Source organism: Danio rerio, chromosome 20, assembly GCF_049306965.1.
Source record: "Danio rerio strain Tuebingen ecotype United States chromosome 20, GRCz12tu, whole genome shotgun sequence".
Classification (NCBI taxonomy): Eukaryota; Metazoa; Chordata; class Actinopteri; order Cypriniformes; family Danionidae; genus Danio; species Danio rerio.
The window spans coordinates 26,600,577-26,621,732 of NC_133195.1; the positions used below are offsets into that span (position 1 = coordinate 26,600,577).

General features: G+C 35.6%; 2 protein-coding genes across 8 annotated transcripts in view; one reads left to right on the top strand and one right to left on the bottom strand.

The window, feature by feature from the left end:
* The window catches only part of gja10b (gap junction protein alpha 10 b), a 29,452-nt gene extending 23,602 nt beyond the window's left edge, over positions 1–5,850 (top strand). Inside the window, exon 3 of the mRNA XM_073932281.1 lies at positions 3,409–5,850. Coding sequence (XP_073788382.1) covers positions 3,409–3,438 — 30 coding nt within the window. The 3' untranslated portion in view covers positions 3,439–5,850. The remainder of the gene's footprint in view (positions 1–3,408) is intronic.
* Positions 1–21,156, bottom strand: part of bach2b (BTB and CNC homology 1, basic leucine zipper transcription factor 2b) — a 148,408-nt gene that overhangs the window by 9,664 nt on the left and 117,588 nt on the right. For all 7 annotated transcript variants that reach the window (XM_677841.8, XM_068215638.2, XM_005160548.6 and 4 more), the window contains one exon: positions 12,605–14,092. In XM_677841.8, coding sequence (XP_682933.2) covers positions 12,605–14,092 — 1,488 coding nt within the window. The remainder of the gene's footprint in view (positions 1–12,604; positions 14,093–21,156) is intronic.

The following is a 21,156-nucleotide window of genomic DNA, read 5'->3' on the forward strand; positions in this document are numbered from 1 at the left end:
TGTCACCTTTGATCGGTTTAATGCATTCTTGCTAATAAATAGTTTCAGCCATCCATTCAAATTACACCACACACATCGACAGTACATAATTTAGTACAAACTAATTCAACTGTCAGACCCAACAAGAACATAAAAAACTATACAGAGAGATCTCTCTCTCTTCTCTGCTATAAAATTCTAACATAATAAATAAGCTTTTATAATTTCACAAATATATAAAATATATAGTTGTATAAAATATAACCCAATTTTAAAAATCTCTGAAGAGAATAACTTAATACTTAAATACCTATTTCACTATTTTCACCATCACCATATTCACCACTTAAAGGGATAGATCAGCCCAAAAGCAACGTTTTGCCATCATTTACTCACCCATTATCCATTTACTTTGTTTTGAACACAGAAGATTTTGTGAATATTGTTTTTCGAATTAATTATATTGAACTTATTATAATATTACTTTTAAATATTGTCTGTCATACACACTTGGCACTGTTTTATAAACAATTTATTGAATCCGTTTGATCTTCCTGCATTGTGACTTGGTACGATATTCTGAGTCTGTCAAACGAGAACAGGTTGAGTAGCCTTGTGAAGGTGGCAGGCGAGATCATGGGTTTTAACCAAACTTGTCTAATAGTAATTTAGCGTTATTATGTTTTAAAGAGAGCTCAGGGTATCTTATGGACCCTGGATCACCCATTGTACTCTGTGTTTCAGCCACTGCCATCAGGACATCTTTTCAGAGTTCCTATTTGCAGGACAAATAGAATTAGAAAGTATATTATAATGGTGGCCATTAAGTCATTAAATGAGTCCAGTGAAGAGGAGGAGATGCATCTAAAAAATTATGTATTGTATGTTTTGTGGCAATATTTTAATAATGTGTACAAGGAACTTCGCCTGTGTTATGACACCTTGCTGCAATTTTAGTTTCCCTAAACGAGACAATAAAGTTGAATCTGAGTCAGTATTAAAACACTAACAAATCTCAAAATGATTTATCACTATAATTCACATGCACCTGCACTTGATTTAAAGAAATGTATAGGTTATTGGCCATACCAAGAAAATAACATACAATAGAGTGTGATGGCAATGAATGAGGCAACCATATGTAAGCAGTATACCAGCTATAGTAGTGTCCTACTTAGGAAGCCACATGGGTTTAGAGTGATTATGACCCCATAAACCTGAACCACAGCAGTGCAGCTACTCATCCATGTGAAGTGGCCACTCTGCAGGGAAGCCCACGGTGACTGTGGTCAGGACTGAGAGAAGATGAAAGTGTGGATCTGGCCGAGTCTGGCACTGAGCAGCAGGAGGCCTGGAGCACTGGCAGGTCGACCCGTTCTGTCTCTACGGCTTCATTAATAAATGATGGACAGACCTTTTTCAACTCTCACAGCTTAACTGACATTGAGAATGGCTTACAACCACATGCCCAGTGTAAAAAAGCGTTGTCTATATGATCAGTATTTTTAGACCTCTTGTTAAGGTGTGTTTTTTCTATCTGATCACAAGTAGGTGATGTGAAATACAGGTGTAAATGGAGTCTGAAATGTTTTGCGCTTGTCCACTTCCACTTCAAATGTTTTTGACTGGATTGCTTTCAAATGTTCATGTGATTTATGGCAACAAAACAGCTCCAGCACACCACTTACTCTCTGCCTACTGACCTAATTGTTAAACATTCTGGGTAAGCTTCATTTAAAGGTGAATAAAAGTAAAAGAGAGCAAATATTTTCATTAAGTGCAAAAAGTGATAGACACTACATACACTATCTATTAATATAGCAGATATTAGCGTCTGAGTATGACAGTAAAAACCAGTTTTCAATAATACGATGCTTAGTTCAAATGCTAATATTCATCACATGGATGTTGCTTAACCCTTTAACTGTCTGGTCTACCAAATGGGTGATCATGTTTTAAATAATGACTGTTTTAAATAATGGTTTACACACACAGCACTGTTGGTTTACAGAAAAATCAAACAAACATAATCCTGCTGCACTACTACACTTGATTTTTGTTTTATTGTAAAACAATAACAACAGGAACAAATGTTAAATGAGAATCTGAAATATTTAATAGCATACTTCAAAAAATGAGGATGATTTAGTATTCACAAATGTTTTATTATGAATATGTTTTGGAATAAATCGGTCTTACACTTCATATTTTCAGATTTTTTATAGTATATGGATCAATTCCGGTACTTTTACCATAAACCGACATTTGGTAGAGGTTGACATTTTAGAAATTATGGGATGTGTTGAAAAGAGAAAAAAAATGAGTGTGTTAACTAGTGACATTAGGATGTTTTAGGATTTTTTTTTCTTGGTGGGGTAGTTGAAGGGTTAATGGGACAATAAAGCTCTACCTACATCTACCCCAACTCTAACCCTAAACACTTTCTTTCTGTTAACTGTCATTTTGCTTATTATAATTAATAAATGCTCAGGAGTACAGACCAAAGGTTGGTCTCATTTCAAAGTAAACATTAAGCAGATCATTAATAAATTAAAAGCAATTACAAAAATGAAAAAGTAAATAAATATATAAACGTTCAAGCTTACTGTTAATAAAGTACTGCACTAATTATTTCCAATAGAAAAAAAATTGAAAGTTTTGAAATCTAAAATTACTACAATACCAAATCCACATGTCTAACCAAGTTATGCAACAAGCTTGTAATGTAAATCACAAATATTGTGGACTATTTAGGTCCAAACAAAAGGTCTGTGCTGTGACGTTCAGACCCTTTCGACAACATGTGATTTGTGAAGATTAGAAAACGATTTGATTATGAAATTGTGCAGTAATACTGTTATTTATACTTTTTTATTAGTTGTATATATTATTTTTATAGATAATAAATGTCTTTCCAGTTTGCTATTTGATTTTAAAAAACAAAAAATATAGGGTTTGGCATTGAAACAAATTTGGTTTAAACTTTAAAATAGTTTAATCATGCAATAATAGATGCAGAAAAACACATACTCATAATCTGTAACCTCAAAGAAACAAATGGTCAAAATTGGAAAAAGAAACTGATTAAATCAAAGAGCAAAGCAAAAATGCCTTCCTCTACTTGTGTTTGGACCAACCAACACACATCTGAATAGCAGGTGTGAACAGGTTGTTAGATGAAGAAACAGTCTTCTTTTTTACTCAGCCCAAGGAGACGCTTTTTTTCAATGACCTTCTCATGTGTCCTTCCCCTCTCTGGTATATCGGTTTGAGGTGTGGGTATGTGTGTGTGTAAGACTGATGCCTATATTTAGTTTCCTACCACTAGAACCAGTTTAGAGAGAGATGACAGAACACACACCAGCGGCACTTATAAATTCAAACGTGATCCCGATTCTCTCTCTCTCTCACTTTCTCCTCTCTCTATAGGTCATTTTCCCTGAAATGGGTCTGGAGTGAAAAGTAGGACTCATCTGTTACTGGGAGCAAAGTGGCCCCACTCTTTTTGTCCCTTCGCTTCCTTTCTCTAAGCATGGACATCTACAGCATGGAATTGTGGGAAGGCGACTGACAAAAGAGGCGAGTGAAATGAGGGAGGCCAAATGCCTGAGGGCACATAAATATATATTTTTTACAATATTATTGGCATAACAAGTCCTTATAAACTACACTTTTAATGGGCAAAGGAAGTTAATCGTTTGGTCAGTTAAAATGCCTTTAGCGCTAATTAGGTTATCTGTTTGCTAAATATCATTACTGTCCTTTAGACATTCCCAGAAACATTACTGTGCCGCTATGTATGTCTTTGTTTCACATGTCTTGGTAATGAGACACCATGTGACACAGATAAGAAACAGTCTGATACAACCCCTAAGATATTCCTCTTTTTCCCCTCCTTTCTCTCTTGTTTTTCTTCTTTCAGCCCTGTTGCTATTACTGGAATTCTCCACAGGGGCTGAGTAATGGGGGAGAGCTATCACACACACACACACACACACACACACACACACATGCATCCCCCCTCTGAAAGACACGGGACAGACACACATGCACTCGCTCACTCTGTCTAATGGAGTGATGGGCCTGTCTGTGGTCACCGTGGGGCTTCGTCCCCATCAGGACCAAAGCGTCTGCTGGTGTTTGCCTAAGATGAATGGCCTGTGTGAATGCCTGTCTAGGTCACTGGTAAATTCCTAATGTAACACATCTGGAGGAAAAAACAAAGCACCATGCTGTTGAATGGGTTGTCTTTGTTTTAGATGGTAAGGTATTAAATAGAGGAGGACTTCATTCTCCAGCTTCCAGTTTTGTTTTGTTTTGTTTGTACTTGGAAGTGTGTGTTTTAATGTGATTCGGTTTCGATTTGTGCTCAGTTGTCTATGAAAAGTCTGTGATTACAAGTCAAAATTTTCAAAGTAAATGGCAATGTTTAATAAACAATAAACATTATTTTAGATCTAATTATATGAGATATATCAAGAACAGAGTTGAATGTAAAGGGTTCCACAGTAACATGTTACTGTATTTTAATTGCATTTTTGGCGAATGCAGTAATGTAACGAATTACATTTTAAATTTGTGTGATTTGATTACAGTTACTAAAGGCAATGTAATTATGTTACTTATGTTACTAATACAGCTTTCTTATAAGAAAAAAATGCTTCTTTTAAATCACGTTTTCCGCTGAAAAGTCAGTTAATAACCATGTGCTTTAAATTGCTGGAGAACGCAAGCTGCAATGGTTGCAATCGAGAGAGGTTGCTTGTTCAAGTGGAAATACAGACACTACTTTGATTTCATTGAGCGTAAAAACAAAAATGTTGCTGTGAAATTCAGTCTATGTCCAGTCTAGGCATGGGACGATGACCGGTTTATCGTGGTTTGTACAAGTCAATGTTTTAAAACCGTAAAACATTCTGTTAAACTCTTCCTAAGGTATATGTAAAGGTTTTTTTTTATGTGTTTTCTAAACTATTGAACCAGGCAGAATCCATTGATTTATTTTAATTCGTTAGCCTGACATGTTTACTGTACCAAAATATTATAAGTGTGAATTGTAAATTGGAAAATGAAATACTGTATATTAAGTTCAATATGGAAAAAAGTAGTTGTTTTTTACTAAGACATTTAGAAAAATATATTTTTTTAGAGCTGTAATCACAACACCATAAAACTGATATTTTTATTCCAGGTTAACATACTGTCACAATCTGTTACCAGCCCATGCCTAGTCCAGTCTCTGTAGGAGCTTTTAACTTGACCAGCAACTTGTTCAATCACTTCAATAGAAAGCATTTGACAACACTCTTCACCAAGAAGGACGCTGGCGCCCAAAAACACGCCAGTCCAACTCAGACTAAACAGGCTAAATTGGATTTTGCATAGGATCTTAGAGTCAAGGTATCTTCTGAATGTGAAAAGAAGCATAGCTGCTCATAGGGCTGTTCACATATTGTGTCTTTTGCACACAAAAGTTCATTATTTCCAATAAAGGTGTGTGGCTTACACACGCATAATTGGAGCGCATATTTGGAGTGCATATTGTGCGCACTTGCATTTTCCAGGAGCACCCGTTGAAGTCACTTGACAAGAACTCACCAATCAGCTTCATACTTTGCATGAAATATACACATTTCGGTAGACTAATTACCTCAGACAAACACAGAACACCCAAACACTGCAGTGCTTTTGTATACTATGGATGTCAATGGTAAAGGTCTCTAGATTTCTTCTAAATGTCTTCTTTTGTGTTAAAACAGGTTTGGAACTGATGAGAGAAATTCTTTTTTAAAGTCTTTTTAACATGTCAAGCTGCTGTGATCAACCCATTGTAATGTTTTTCAGTGAATAATAAATTACTGGATGAGCTGCAGTATATTTAGTATTTTTGTAGGTATATTTATCTACTTTAAAAGTACCTTTAAAGTAATGTAATAAGTAATCTGATTACTTTTTACATTAAGTAATTAGTAATGTAATCAGATTACATTTTTCCAGAAGTAGTCAGTAATTTGTAATCTATTACTTTTAAAAGTAAATCCAACACTGATCAAAAATAAAATGGTACCGAAAAAAAATGATAAAGCTTAACTCAATTTGTACACAAGAAGTTACAACCCAATGAAACAACCCAATGAAAACAATTTTTTTTCTATGAATATTTTCCAGTAAAGATATGTCTGTTGGCTCTCCCATAGATGTAATAATATTTACAGTGTATGCAAACTGTTTAATCTATTTTCTTACTCCCAGCCCTAAATAGTCAGCTTTTTTACATTAAAAATGCTTCATTCTCTATTGATTGTAAGTGCAAAAAAAATCCCCACAAAGACTAAAAATGACTGACATTACTATACACAAGAGGACAGTTAAGAGGACTATCCCTAAGGTACTGTAGAATAACCTTAGACTAACCCTAACATGTACACACACGTCTCTTTAAAAAAATTCTAAATCTAGAATGTAAAATTACTACAAGAACTATTCCAACATGACTAACGGCATTAATTAGACTCTATTTTATAACTAACGAAGATTTAGATTGGCTTCTGATAGAAGCTTAGCTAACGACATCCAAGTTAGAGGCACATGATTAAGCACATCCGATCTACTTCAACAAACAAACAGCGAGCGTTCATAATATTTCAATCTTCACCTTTGGCATATTTCAGTTGTGCGGTTTTACAGTTCAGCAATGCGACGTCTGACGAATAATTTGTAGACCACAATCGGCTCATATTGAGAGAGCGGCTCGGCTTCTAAAGACGGAATCAGAGGAACAGAAATGCTTCTGACTTTACTCCTCACTTCCTGCACTACACTAAAGGGTTAATGATTTTGAAGAATGAAAATGCAGAAGTGAGAGTGAGATTTTCGGTTGTGGGCTCTTCTGATAACACCTACTCACCTCAAGATCAATACTTCAGCCAGTGTCACCGATTGAGTAAAGAAAGCCATCTCAAAGATCTCAAGATAATAATAGTCCTTAGTGGGGTCTTCCTTTTTTACTTCAGGACGTTTCTTTACCCTCTTTGCTCACTCGAAAGTGAAATCTTCAGTGGCTTGTCATTAGTGGGTTGCTCAGTCTTCAGTCTCACCAGAAGAAAACTATGTATTGTTGTGTGTCAGAAGAGGTTAAAGTAAGGCCAACTCAGGCTATGTGTGCACTAGTGTGTTTTCATTTTGAATAACAAGGTTTTGCTAGTTATATCTGGCATCCGATTTACTCCAGAGTGTTCAACCCTTTAAAACACAGCAGACCCCATTTTAGTCTGAAAACACGGTCAAGTTTCAGGGTAGACTTTTGAAAAACACATTCATCCCCTGATTGGGCCTTCTGAATCACTAGATTTGTTAAGCACCTCTCAGACTTTGTTTATAATAAATGCCAATGTAATTTGTGCTTGAGTGATTCATTTTATATAAATTTATATTTTTATTTTTATTATTGTCTCATTTGCTGCCAATTAAAACAGTATTCAATAACAGATGTATTTATTAAATACTATAACAAAAATCGGTATAATATGTGCTCCATTTATTCGTTTAATATATATTTTTTATTGTCTCATGTCAATTAAAATGACACAATTCAATCCTAGATGTTTTTAACAAATACTATAACAGAGTTGCAATCTTTTTAGGTCTAGGGATGTGACCACAACAAAAAAAAAATGATTGGTGATGGGTGATGTGCAATGGCTGGAAAAAGAGCGAGAACTCATCAAAAAGATTGGATAGAGACTTTAAAACAACAAGGTAAAATCAACAAAAGAAGAAGTTTATTTACATTTATCAAAATGTAACAAAGAAAACAGGGGATTAATTCAGAAGGGGGCAAGACCAAAACAACAATACCTGTATAATTTGTGCTTGATTTATTCATTTAATCTAATTGTTTTATTTTTTATTTTCTCATTTGCTGTCAATTAAAATGACATTATTCAATACTAAACTTTTTAAACAAATACTATAACAAATACCTTTATAATTTGTGCTTGATTTATTCATTCATTCATAAGTTTTTTTGAAGCTTAGCTAACGACATCTGATCTACTTCAACAAACAAACAGCGAGCGTATGTAATATTTCAAACTTTCACCTTTAGCATATTTCAGTCGTGCGGTTTTACAGTACAGCAATGCGACGTCTGATGAATATTTTGTAGACCACAATCGGCTCATGTTGAGAGAGTGTCTTATTCATTTTATATAAATATATTTTTATTTTTATCATTATCTCATCGGCTGCCAATTTAAACGTAATGCAATTTAATACAAGACATTTGTAACAAATACTATAACAAATAACTGTATAATTTGTGCTTGATTCATTCATTTAAAAAAATAAATATATATATATATATATATATATATATATATATATATATATATATATATATATATATATATATATATATATATCATTGCCTCATTTGTTGACAATTAAAATGTGACTTAATTCAATACTGGATTTTGAAAACAAATACTATATATGGGTTGTGTGTTATTAAATAACAGTAAAATTGCACAGCTAGATATATTTACAGTTTTTCTAATCTTGTTCTGTTTTGAATCCATGTACTTATTACAATTTAATAGCCAATTAGTAGATTATTAGGAATGGTGTTATAATTAAAGTAATTTCTTTAATAACTGTAAATAGGCCAAAGGTTTGTGCTCTTTTTTCATAGCCTTCAACTTCTAATGTAGTGTTGCAGTGGTACGTGGAAACATGGTGGAAAAGCCAGTATGGATGAGGATTGTTTCCATTCATAAAATACTGATAGAACTAAAATACACTGGTGTAGTCTAAGATGAAACAAGAGTACATTTGTTCTTGGATCTGAGTGCTTTTTGATTGAACAGGTGCTGGTCACTGAGGGTAAGTGATGCTGTCTGTGAAAGAGAGAGCAAAGAGTTCAAAGACCTGGGTTAACACTGCTATCTACACTGGACTAGAAGGAATAGACTAGCACTATGATTAGCCTTCAGTTTAACAACTTCCTTCCTGCTCTGTATTCATTGTTTCGATCAGCAGGCTGAAGCTATTTTTGAGACTGTGTCTCCCTCTTTTGTGCTGCTCCTCCTCTCTTTCTCATGCTCTTTCTCTCACCTGCCATTTGCTGTGCAAACACAGGAAAGAGGAAGACTCTTGACTGGAAATACAGTTTGTATGGAAATATCCCGCTGAGTAAAGCAAGTAAAAGACACTTCTACTTTCTTTTAATCAAAATTCAAATATTTCAATCTTTCTTGATATTTAGATTTTTCTGAAATAGACAACTACTTGAAAGTATTTATTTCAGAAATTAATACTTTTTATTAAACAAGCAACATTAAAGGTGCAGTAGGTGATCTGCCAAAATGCTAACCACTTAGTATTATCTTTGGACGGCGAGGAGGGACTGTGATTCAAAGCCACGCCTCCTGAAATCGCGAACGCGCGCACCACGTCACAAAAGCAGACAGACAACCCACTAGTTCATGTCATTCGCCAGTTAGTGTTTGGCCGGTGGCGTGAAGGAATTACATTTATCACTAAGCCATACTTACATGCTATTTCAAGGCGAATATTCAGAATAGCATGGTAAACAGTATAGGAAGGCTGTCATTGTTCAAAAATGAACAAATGTGAATATAAAAGCAACTTTACCTCAGTAAAGCAGACTACGTGGAACAGCACTGTTTACTGATGTTTTGTTGTTAAACTAAATAAAAATCTACATAATCGATGCTGTCAAATTTCCCTTATAAAGCAGAAAATAGTCACATCAATCTTTCACGGGGAGATTTCAGTGGCTAAACAACATGTCTGTGCATATAAGCCATTCATAACACAACACAATCTAACATAAGCTTAGTCTGACTAAAATAGTTTTAAAACAGAACATACCTGTCTAACAGTAATATTTCAGCTATGGTGTCGTTCTTCCTCCAGCGTGCAAAAGTAACTCCAATATTGATTCAGGATTTTCAAAAGTTTTAATTTAGCATTTGATTTCACCGCGTCTGTGATAGTCTCGTGAACGCGTGGCACTCATGCAGGTGGGTACGCGCAAATGGCGGATCTGCGTGAACAGATGCGCAGAAGTCCGAATCTACATTTGCTGACAGATAGTTTGAGCTACTTATCGGAATTATGGGAGATGTCGGCCTGATAATATTTAATTGGATGAACATTTTTATGCCTTACCCCGAATATAAAAATACATATAAACATATTTAAATCACTTACTTTAATCATTACTATTGGACTGTGAAGAGACTTTAAACCAGCACAACAAAAAATGTTTCTGAAGACAATCACCTACTGCACCTTTAAGTTGATCAAAAAGCAGTGGAGATATTTATTATAAGTTTTTATGTAAAATTTGTATTGTAATTGTAATGCTTTTATTTTGAACTTTCTATTCCTTGAAGTATGTAGTCATAATCAGTTCTTAAAATACTTTAGTATAGGGACTATTTCCCACTTACAACAGCTTGCATACCAGCTATTATTACATCTAAAGCACATACCTAAACTCAACTGGCTATTCGTTCTCGAGTGTTACCATGGCAACGGACCAGTTTCTCCATGATGTTCCCAACATGCTTTCCTGAAGGTCTCATCCTCATCTCTAAAGATGATCTCTCCTTTATAGTGCTTTGCTTTTTAAAAATACACAGCATCCCTGGGGAAATCTTATACAACTCAGATCAGACAACATCCTCTATGCAACTTCATTCTTATATATGCTTATTGATTCTTTCTCTTTATACTAAATCAGTACATTTAAGCTTTCTTTAAATAATGTCTTACTTTTCATTGTTAAATTATAATTATTAGTAATAAATAGATAACTACCATTTTCTCTTCGCTTGATTTATATATATATATATATATATATATATATATATATATATATATATATATATATATATATATATATATATATATGAGCAATTCCAGCGTTATGGATGTGACATTTGCAGTAAAAACTCAACACATAAATTGACAGAGAAAGTATATGTTAACATTATATTGAAAAATTTAATTATATTTCTAAAGCAACTAGCCACAGAGTTATGGAAGCAGAAAAATATCAATCTGTAAACGTGTTTTGTACTTTAAATGAGGAAAATAAGCATGCGTTATGGATGTGACAAAAAAAGTCTGCGAGTTTACAGTATACAACACACTTTGTAGAAATTATGTGACTTAAACTGCACAACCCAAAAGAAATAATGCTAATCAAAAAGATTAGAGTCGGCTCTCTATAAAACAAAATTGCTTGGTTTTATTTTATTTAATATTTTCACATTTCTGAGGAAAGTGTCGTTATGGATGTGACATCTCTCTGTTATGGATGTGACGCATCTGAAATTACCATTTGTGTGACTTTGGTAAATCAAATAGAATAGTTTGAAAACATTGACAGATGCATTTTTGAGTATTTTTAAAGTACTGTAAAATACTTGCTTACACAAAAAACCCAGAAATGGTTTCCGTATTTTGGTAAAAACGAAAACAATTTTCATGGCAAGGTTGACATTTGCACGGAATTGCTCATATATATATATAGTATATACAATTTTGCTGTGTTTGTTGTATGTCAAAAGAATTATATATTATGTGACCTAAAAAAGAAAGACAAACAAACAAGTAAATAAATATATATATAAAAATTAATTTGCACTACTTGATATTTCATGGACGGTGCCATTCAAATTTTTTCTTGTATTTTTTAAACAGATTAGTCAACTCTAAAGAATAACATTCATTTAAATTGAAGATAGTTGGTAATATTAGTAGTGTAATTATTGCAGTAGTCCCTGCTGAAAAAACTAAACAAAGTAGCTTGCTTTGTATTAACCAATCACAGAACAGATATGCACCCCCTTATAGTGCTCTGGTATGCGAGCAACATATTGGCATTTCCTATTCTGCATTCAGCATTCATTTCCTATTGAACATTACTGTTTTGCCTCCATAAATCTACAAATGTATATATTTTAAACCATTCCTAAGTAATTGTTTTTTGCCCTTTTTTGCTTTAATTTTCACAACTTCATTGTACTATGCACTGCCCTATAAAGGCAGTAACCATGTAAACACTGACAATGTGAAATATAGAGTCAGTGTTTTGATCGTATTTTGATATGAACAAAGGGAATGTTTGTCCGAAATCACGGGCGGTCAACAAGTACTTACATTCATGTTTATTCAAAGCCTGTATGATTTTAACTGAATGATCCCTTTTAACGCTTTCTACTTATTTCAGTCATTGCTCAGCTTTTGCAAAATATGTATCCACTTCTCTGCTTCTCTGTCACTATACACAACAGCAATCCATTGTCAAATTGAGTTTGCTCCAAAAGGTCAGAGTAATATCATTGCAGCTATTCATGTTCCTGTCAGTTCAGTCATGAAAATGATTACAGTGTTTATTGCTCTATTAGCAGTCAGCAGCTTTATTCAATGAAGAAGTAAATAGAGATCAAAAGGGAAGTCTCTGATAGCATGAAGGAGCATGCGTTATCTAATTGCTTTCTGCATGAATGGAAGCTAGAAAATGCATAGTGAGGTTCTGGAAAAAATTATTGGTAAACACAATGAGAGAAAAAAAATTCAACAGACTCACCTCAGGGCCTTGCTCTCGAACATGACATGATTCACTGTCCCCCTCCGAAAAGGACCCTGACTCATCACTGGAATTGGTTCCATATGACTGCTCACACTTTATCTTGGGCCGTACCCGTGCAAATAGTGCATCCGTCCCACCACCTGCCTCTTGTTGGTCAGAGGTGAGACACCGCGTCACATTGGGGCAAGGCGAGGGTGAAAACTCAAACTGCGGCAGGCTGCAGGGGGACCCCCCGCTTCCGTCCTCAGCGTAAGAATAGGACGAACAGGAACTGGAGGTCCGAGTGCGGGTCTCTGAAGGGGGCGATCGTGGGCATACCTTAATTGGCACTGGGCAGCTGGTATTGGGCCTTTGGCGGCAAAGCAAGGGCGGGTCGCTGGCTGTGGTACTAGGGGAGTAGGTCTGAGAGCTGGGAAGGGACTGGCTGGCGCCGGCCCACAATCCCTTTGGCATGTGTTCTGAGAGCTCCTTCTCCAATGAGTTCCCGCTGGGATGGGAGTGGGTGGGTGTACCCAGTCGGTCACAGGCCCCTGAGGAGAAGATGACACTGCGGCGGTCCGGCTCCACCTCTTGCTTGCACACACCATCGCAGGAAGGCGACTTCAACGAAAGCCCTGGCGGGAAACCATCAGTGTCTTTGGGGAACGCCACAGGCATGCCAAACTCATTGCCAAGCGAAGGCCTGTAGTCTTTTTTGTGGTCTCCCTGAGTGGTTCCTTTATCCTGGGCGTTGATGAGTCTGTTAGCTAAGAGCTGCTGGGGTGTGCTGGGCAGGTCCTTCTTGAACAGAGCCCGTAGGCAGGTGGGTGACTTGCTTCTGCCTTTTGGTTGGTCCACTGTGATGGAACCATCCAGGTCCATCTCAGCCACATCGTCCTTTTCACCATCCTCCTGCTCATTCCCTGACAGGCAAAGTGAGATGGACTCTTCCTCGCTGCGGGGTTCTTGCTTGATTTGCATCACAGCCGGCCTGCTCATCTCCTTGAATGTGCTTGGAAAACCTGAGGTACTGGTGTGTGAAGAGGCGTCGTTATTGTGCTTGTTGCATGCTAACTGGTACTTTCTGTACTTAGGGCATCGTGGCAGGTCTGAGGTGCCATGTCGCTCAAAGTCCATCGGCCCATCAGTGAAATCTTCCGTTCCTGCCAGCTGCTCGTGGTCCGGTCGCCGCAAGGAGTGCAAGGCCTCGGCACAAAGACGAGATCGTGGAGAACCAGGTAGCGTCACTGCAGTTGTCGTCAGCAACTCAGGTTGCATGCCCTCATCCTCTGAGTGATTGCTCTCCGACGCCATCTTGCGGCACAGGAGCAGGCCGTCCTCTTCACTGCGCAGCTGGGCCTCCAGGAAGCGAAAGCACGAGTCCTCCAGGTTGTGCATGCGCAGGAATTCGGCACAGCGGATGACCTCCTGGATGTTTTCTCTGCTGAGCAGCAGCTTAGCCGTATAGGCAAACTGTAACAATGGAGCGAATCCCCGGGCACTGACCTGCAAACACACACACAGAAAAAACAGGGGAAATTGCCAATGTTACCATCAGCACTGCCATTGTTCAGGGCACTTGGAGTGTGTTGAGAGAACTCGACAGCTCAAATGACCGTAAACAAACACTGTAAAGTGCCAGTTAATCTTTTATCAGGTCAGCACCGAAAGTTCTATACAGCGGGAAATAAAAAGTGAAAAGGTGGCGCATGTCAGTAAGGTCAAGTGACCAACTTCATTTATGTAACAAAGACATCTGATATTCCACTCCCTGCCCAAGTCAGCCCTCCAGGTGCATCTTTTCTAGTGCCCCCTGTTTGTTCCAAATAGTAATGCAGCAACAGGTAGAAACATGTTGGTTTGTAAACATAATCTATCCCTCAGGTGAGGCACCTTAAAGCCTAATGGGCTCTAGGACTCTTATGGCTTATCCCTACTACATCCATCCTGAGTCTGCAGAGAGAGAGAGCGATAGAGAGAGAGTGAGGCAGACAGAAAGAGACAGACACAGACAGATATGGAAGCCTTCCATCTGACCTAATGCTAGATAATTAGGTAAATGCCTGAGCCTGCAAAAGCTTGGCTGGCCTACTGTGGCCTTTGCACTGTTAGTGCTTGTAAGTGCATTTAAGCCGGGAGGAAATAATAACCTGGGCTCATTGCTTTCTTGTTTTTCCTCTGAAAAGGTGTGAAGCAACTTGTAAGATCTGTAATTCAAAGTTCTATATAACTCTCTATATGGTGCTATATTATGAGAGCTGTCAATCTAACAGGTTTAGAAATGGAATGCTGATTACTAAACCAAATTAAGCTAATTGTTGAGATTCATGATCAGTGTTTGTGGAGAAAAAGTCTCCAATGAAGATAACAATCATTATTGTGAGTAAATCACTTTACAAATGTAGCTGCACTCTCAGAATTGAAGGTGCGAGAGCTGTCACTAGGGTTATACCTTTTCAAAAGGTACACATTTGTACCTGAAAGGTCCATTTTAATACCTCAGGGATACATATTAGTATCCAAAATTGTACCCCTTAAATGTTTTGGGTACTACTATATATTTTAAGGGGCCCAATATAAACCCTTTATGTACAAATGTGTATCTTAAAAAGGTACCACCCTATTGACAGCTCTCGTACCTTTATTTTTGAGAGTGTATAGAAGTCAAAACAACTGTTAAATGTCCTGAGGTGAAATCGTTCTCTGCCATCAAATCAGACTTTGTTGGTGCTATGCTAAAGACAAAAGTTCATGGACAGATGTTGATGTAGGTGCTCTTCGCTCTCATACACATAACAATGGCTGGACTTTGATCTGAGCCAGCACTGTGCAATAAACAAAGAACCCTCTCTTCTCCCTCAATGATGTAAAGTGAACTTGTGCTCATATATGGGAGGGAATGAGATCAACACTTTGTGTTCAATGACTGGGGACAAGACACTGTTTACTACGAGTTTGTTTCTTTTGTTGATGGGGCATGTCTTCAAAGACGTAATCCTCAGACTTTTCTTGTGGTTAATGGGAGGGGAGAGAATCTCTTTCCTACTATAAAATCAGAACTGTAAAAATTGTTTTGCAGATTTTTCCACTTGGAATTAAACATGGGGATTTTGTATTTACAGTCAAGGCAAAGGCATGGAGGGAAAACCCAAGCTTGAGGTTAAACGAGCCTTTTCTATTACAGTGAGTGAAAACACAGCTGATTGGTATAGTATGGAATGTGAAACAAATTAGGCGCACACTAACACTCCTCAAAAGGATAATTTCTACAATTGTTCTTTCCTTTTATTTACATTTTTCAGAGGAATATATTCATGGCATGTTTTATGTGGTTTAGCCAATAATTTACAAAACAATGGTGCCTTTGAAAAAAAGTGATGTTTTTTGTTGTATTGTTATTGTAAACTACACAAATGTGATTTATAAAAATAGTTTATAACATGTTCAGTCTACAGGTATGCACATAATACGTATAGACCTGTCACAGTAATTAATATATTAAGTTATCACACAACACATAGACATGACCTCAATCACTTTTGGTGATGTAATATCCCATACATAAAAAAAAAAACAATTTTAGCAACATTTTAGCCGATAACACAAACTCTCTATCGCTACTGGATGTGTCAGTATAGTTAAAAAAAACTCTATAGTATTTACTTTGAATTACTCCAGTAAAATTTCATGTGGGTGTCTGACAACTGAAAATACATCTGGTAGCAGACATTGCAGCCTCTGTTATTTTTACCTTGCTTTTTTCGTTAACAGTTTTTATAATACATTTGTTTAAGAAATGTGTTTTCACATTCTGATTCCAGTGCCAAATTAAAAAAATCATAAAATGACTTCATTTAAATCAAATACTCTTAAGAATAAACTATTATGTGTTTGGAAGAGTGTACTTGCATTGCGATGATAGTATATTGTCATTCTGGCATTATATTATTGGCATAAAATGATCTTAAATGACAATTATATTGTTTATCTCAATGTATTTTGGTCCAATATATCATACAACAAAAAATTATATTGTGACAGGCCTAAATAAGTATGCATGAGACAACCAAAACTGCAAAAGTAAGTTAGACTAGTTACAGAACTTCACATAAGAACATATATAGTATTTCTTTACAAAGTGACATTGTCAAAAATTGGTCTATTTAGCTGGATAATACAGTGTTGTTGTATACAGTTAAAATCAGAATGATTAAACCCCCTTTGAATTTTTCTTTCTAAAATATTTCCCAAATGATGTTTAACAGAGCAAGGAAATTTTCACAGGGTGTCTGATAATATTTTTTCTTCTGGAGAAAGACTTATTTGCTTTATTCCAGCTAGAATAAAAGCAGTTTTTAATTTTTTAAAACCAATTTTAAGGTCAATATTATTAGCCCCTTTGAGCTATATACTTTTGATAGACTACAGAACAAACCATCATTATACAATACCTTGACTAATTACCCTATCTTGCCTAGTTAACCTAATTAACCAAGTTAAGCCTTTAAATGTTACTTTAAGCTGTATAGAAGTGTCTTGAAAAAGATCTAGTGCAATATTATTTACTGTCATCATGGCAAAGATAAAATAAATCAGTTATTAGAAATGAGATATTGAAACTATTATGTTTAGAAATGTGTCGAAAACAATCTTATCTCCATTGAACAGAAAATGGGGATAGAAATAAACAGAGTGGCTAATAATTTAGGGGGGCTATTAATTCTTACTTCAACTGTATATATACACACAACAACACTGTATTATACAAATAAATATACTTCTTGTAATTTATTTTCATGTACGCAAGGTTTTTTTATATCCGGGGAAAAAAGCTATTGTCTAATAAGTACAACAATAGTGTTAAACCTTGAGGTTTAATTTATATTGTTTTCAAATATGACAGATAACATAAGCTCAGCTGGAAATTATCTCAAAATAAACCCAGACAGGTTGATCAGAATCCTCTGTGGTTTATTTTCTGATAATGATCAGAGGACTGCACATTGTCCCTTTAATAATTGTAGGTATTGAACAAATAAATAAATAAATAAATAAAGGGTGTCATGGTGGCGCAGTGGGTAGCACAATCATCTCACAGCATAAAGGTCTGGTTCGAGTCTCGGTTGGGTCAGTTGGCATTTCTGTGTGTAGTTTGCATGTTCTCCCGGTGTTTGCGTAGGTTTCCTCCGAGGTTTCCGCATGAAGTTCAAAGACATGCGCTATAGGTGAATTGAATAAGCTAAATTGGCTGTAGTGTATGAGTGAGTGTGTACGGATGTTTCCCAGAAAGGGTTGCAGCTGGAAAGGCATTCACTGCGTAAAACATATGCTGGATAAGTTGGCGGTTTATTCCGATGTGGAAACCCCTGATTAATAAAGGGACTAAACTGAAAAGAAAACAATTGAATTAATGAAAAAACAAACAAACAAAACTGACATTACATACTAAGTTAAAAAAAATTCTGTGAGTAGAAAGAGACTGCAGAAGGATGCAAATAGATTTCCTGTACATTAGCCTTTACATTAAAATACTGGACTGTAAAATGCTGTGATTAACCAGAATCAGAATCAAGTATGTTCCAGATATCTGTGTAATGATTCATCACAAAGCTGAAATCTATAGGCTTCCATTCTACAGATATATCACATCATTCAAAGACAGATCTGAAGGAATAATAGATCACATAATCTTTCCATCTTCCCATCATGCAGGAACAAAGAATTCTATAGCATCCACAAAATGCACACAAACAAAACTGATGACTACTGACTCTGAGTCATCCGTGGCTGTCTGTGTCCAGTAGACGCATTATAACACACACACACACACACACACACACACACAGAGAGAGAGAGAGAGAGAGAGAGAGAGAGAGAGAGAGAGAGAGAGAGAGAGAGAGAGAGAGAGAGAGAGAGAGAGAGAGAGAGAGAGGCTCATCTGCCCACTGGCAACACAACAGCGCCAATCAGTCAGTGCTGAGAGGAAGCTGCTGACTCGTAATCTTTGTGGGGGATGGTGTGTGAGAGTGTGTGTGCGCATTGTATGTGTGTGTACAGTGTGCGGGTGGGGGAGGATCATATGCAGACGGTGCATACGTGTGTGCAAGGAATGATCATGCTTCTTTGATAGAAAATGTATCTCTTACTAGAGAAAAAGGGAGAAATTTCATTCATTTTTTTAAACGTTATAGAATTTTTAACCTTAACAAACAGGTTTTATGAAGACTTTTGAATGAATGAATGAATGAATGAATATATAACAATGCAATAGTGAATCAATATTCCACGAATGACAATTTTTATTATTTTAGGTTTCAGTAAAAAGGTTTTCAGAATTTTGCTTAAAATAAAAGAGATTCAATATTTTTGTGTTTATTTAAAGAGAAGCAAAAACTTACTGGTAATGTTGTAACAATTAGAAATGATAAATGCTGTAATAACATATCATAATATGGTAATAATATAGAGTTAACATTCAAAAATGATAATTAAATATTATTAAAATATAGTTATTATTACTCTTTAAAATATATACTATTTTCCAAAAGTCTTCTTCAAAACAGACTCCAAACCAATAACATTGCAAAAATTTTGAATACATAAGACATTAAAACTTGTGTTCATTTATGGAGAAACAGAATAGAAAACATGGTTTATATTTTAAGATTAAGACGTTAAATGCACTTAATTCCCAATCTAGCTAAGAAATCTCTCTTTAATATTTAATGGGCAGCTCTCTGGTTGGCTCAGATGCAACCATAGCTGCCAATTTGCGACTAAAGGTGGAGACAGACATTGATGTTGGAAGGTGTGAAGGTATGGAGAGTCTATGCCTGACAAACAGCTCTCTCTGCTGGGGGAAAAACTGCTGAAACGTGTTTTTGAGCTGACATCAGCAGACACAGGCTGCAGCGGCAGCATCGGCCGCACCATCTGTGACTGCTACTACAAGTGTCTCTACAGCACAGCCATCAACCTGACGGAAAGAGAAAGGTGTGCTGCGTGCACAAAAGAAAAGAAAGAAGGCAAAAGATGGAAAAGAAGCAAGACTATGAAGAACACAAAGAGATGGAAATGTGAAAACAAAGAGAAGGAATAAAAAGGTGGAGAGGTTATAATTAAAATAGAGTGGGGGATGGGAAATATGGTCTGAGACAAAGGCTTACAGGGATTATATCGTAAAAATGAAAATTCTTATTTTTTACTCACTTAATCCTACAGTATGATAAAAGTATGAAATTAAGATCTAAAAAACACTTTTTTCCAGTGTTTTAAAAAAGGTATAACCATTAAAACATGTTACATGTCTCATCTTCTGTCTAGGCATGGGTCCACTTTAAGACTCTGACAGTTTGATAATCTTGGATAAAAATATCACGGTTTTATGGTATTGTGATTACTGCTCTAAATATATCCTTTTGAAATGTCTGGGTAAAAAACTAAGACTGTTTTATTCCCTTTTGAACACAATATATTTTATTTACAATATATTTTATACATTTAAAATATTTTGGAACAGTAGCTAAACAATTCAAATATATCATTGACGTCTGCTGTCTTCATTAGTTTCAAAAACACTAAATAAAAAAATCTTTCACATACCAAGTTAGGAATGGTATAACTTAATAAAATTTGGATTTGGTTTTAAAACCTTGACTTTTCCAAACCGCGATGTACCTTGAAAACCTTTATCGTCCCATGCCTAGTTCTGTCATTCTGGATCCAGGTATTGAGTACATTTGAGTACCCTGTGTAAAATTAGCTATAATTGTATATTAGTGTAAAAATGTCTATTATTTTAAGAAATATTTGATAATAAAGTAAATAAGTGTTTTGTCGCAGCAGCAAAATGTCACCTTTTTTTATCTAAAATTTAAAATTTATGGAAACCATTTTGTTAAAACTTCTTTTCTTAAAGCAGTACTCACAGTAAATTGTTTTCATATAATTTGGTTAGGAATGTATATGTTTATAAATTAATATGCTCCTACTTTTCTTAAGACTTTTTGAGCAAATTTGTGTTTAAAATAATTTAGAATTAATCATTTTTTATCATTTTTTCTGTTCTCACACAATTTAACAATTATATAGCTTTGGTTTATGTGCAACTAAAAAAATGAATACTGTAAAAAGACAACAGCAGTGACAACATGCAATAACATAGTAATAACACAGTAACATTCAAAATGTGAGTTTATTACACATTCACTATGGCCAAAAATGTTATTGACCATAAAATACAAGACAATAATATTACTAAAAATAATAATAATTAAAAAAAACCTGAATAGCCCTCCGTTTGGGCCTTGTTATAACTGTCTGAAAGTAATGTGTGGTGTAAATGAACATTTTAGGTTCCACAGTGCAACTTTCAGGGAAGATCTCAGAAGATCTTTTCTTTTTTTAGAACTTTCTAATAATCTGAAGAATTGAAAGGTTCAATGGAAGTTTATTTGTCTAACTGTGAATGCCAATAAAAACCTTTATTTTTAGAGTGCAGTGAGCTGTCAACCATTGTGAATGAATCATTAATTTAGTGCATCAGTAACTAGTTGAGTCTGATTCATGAA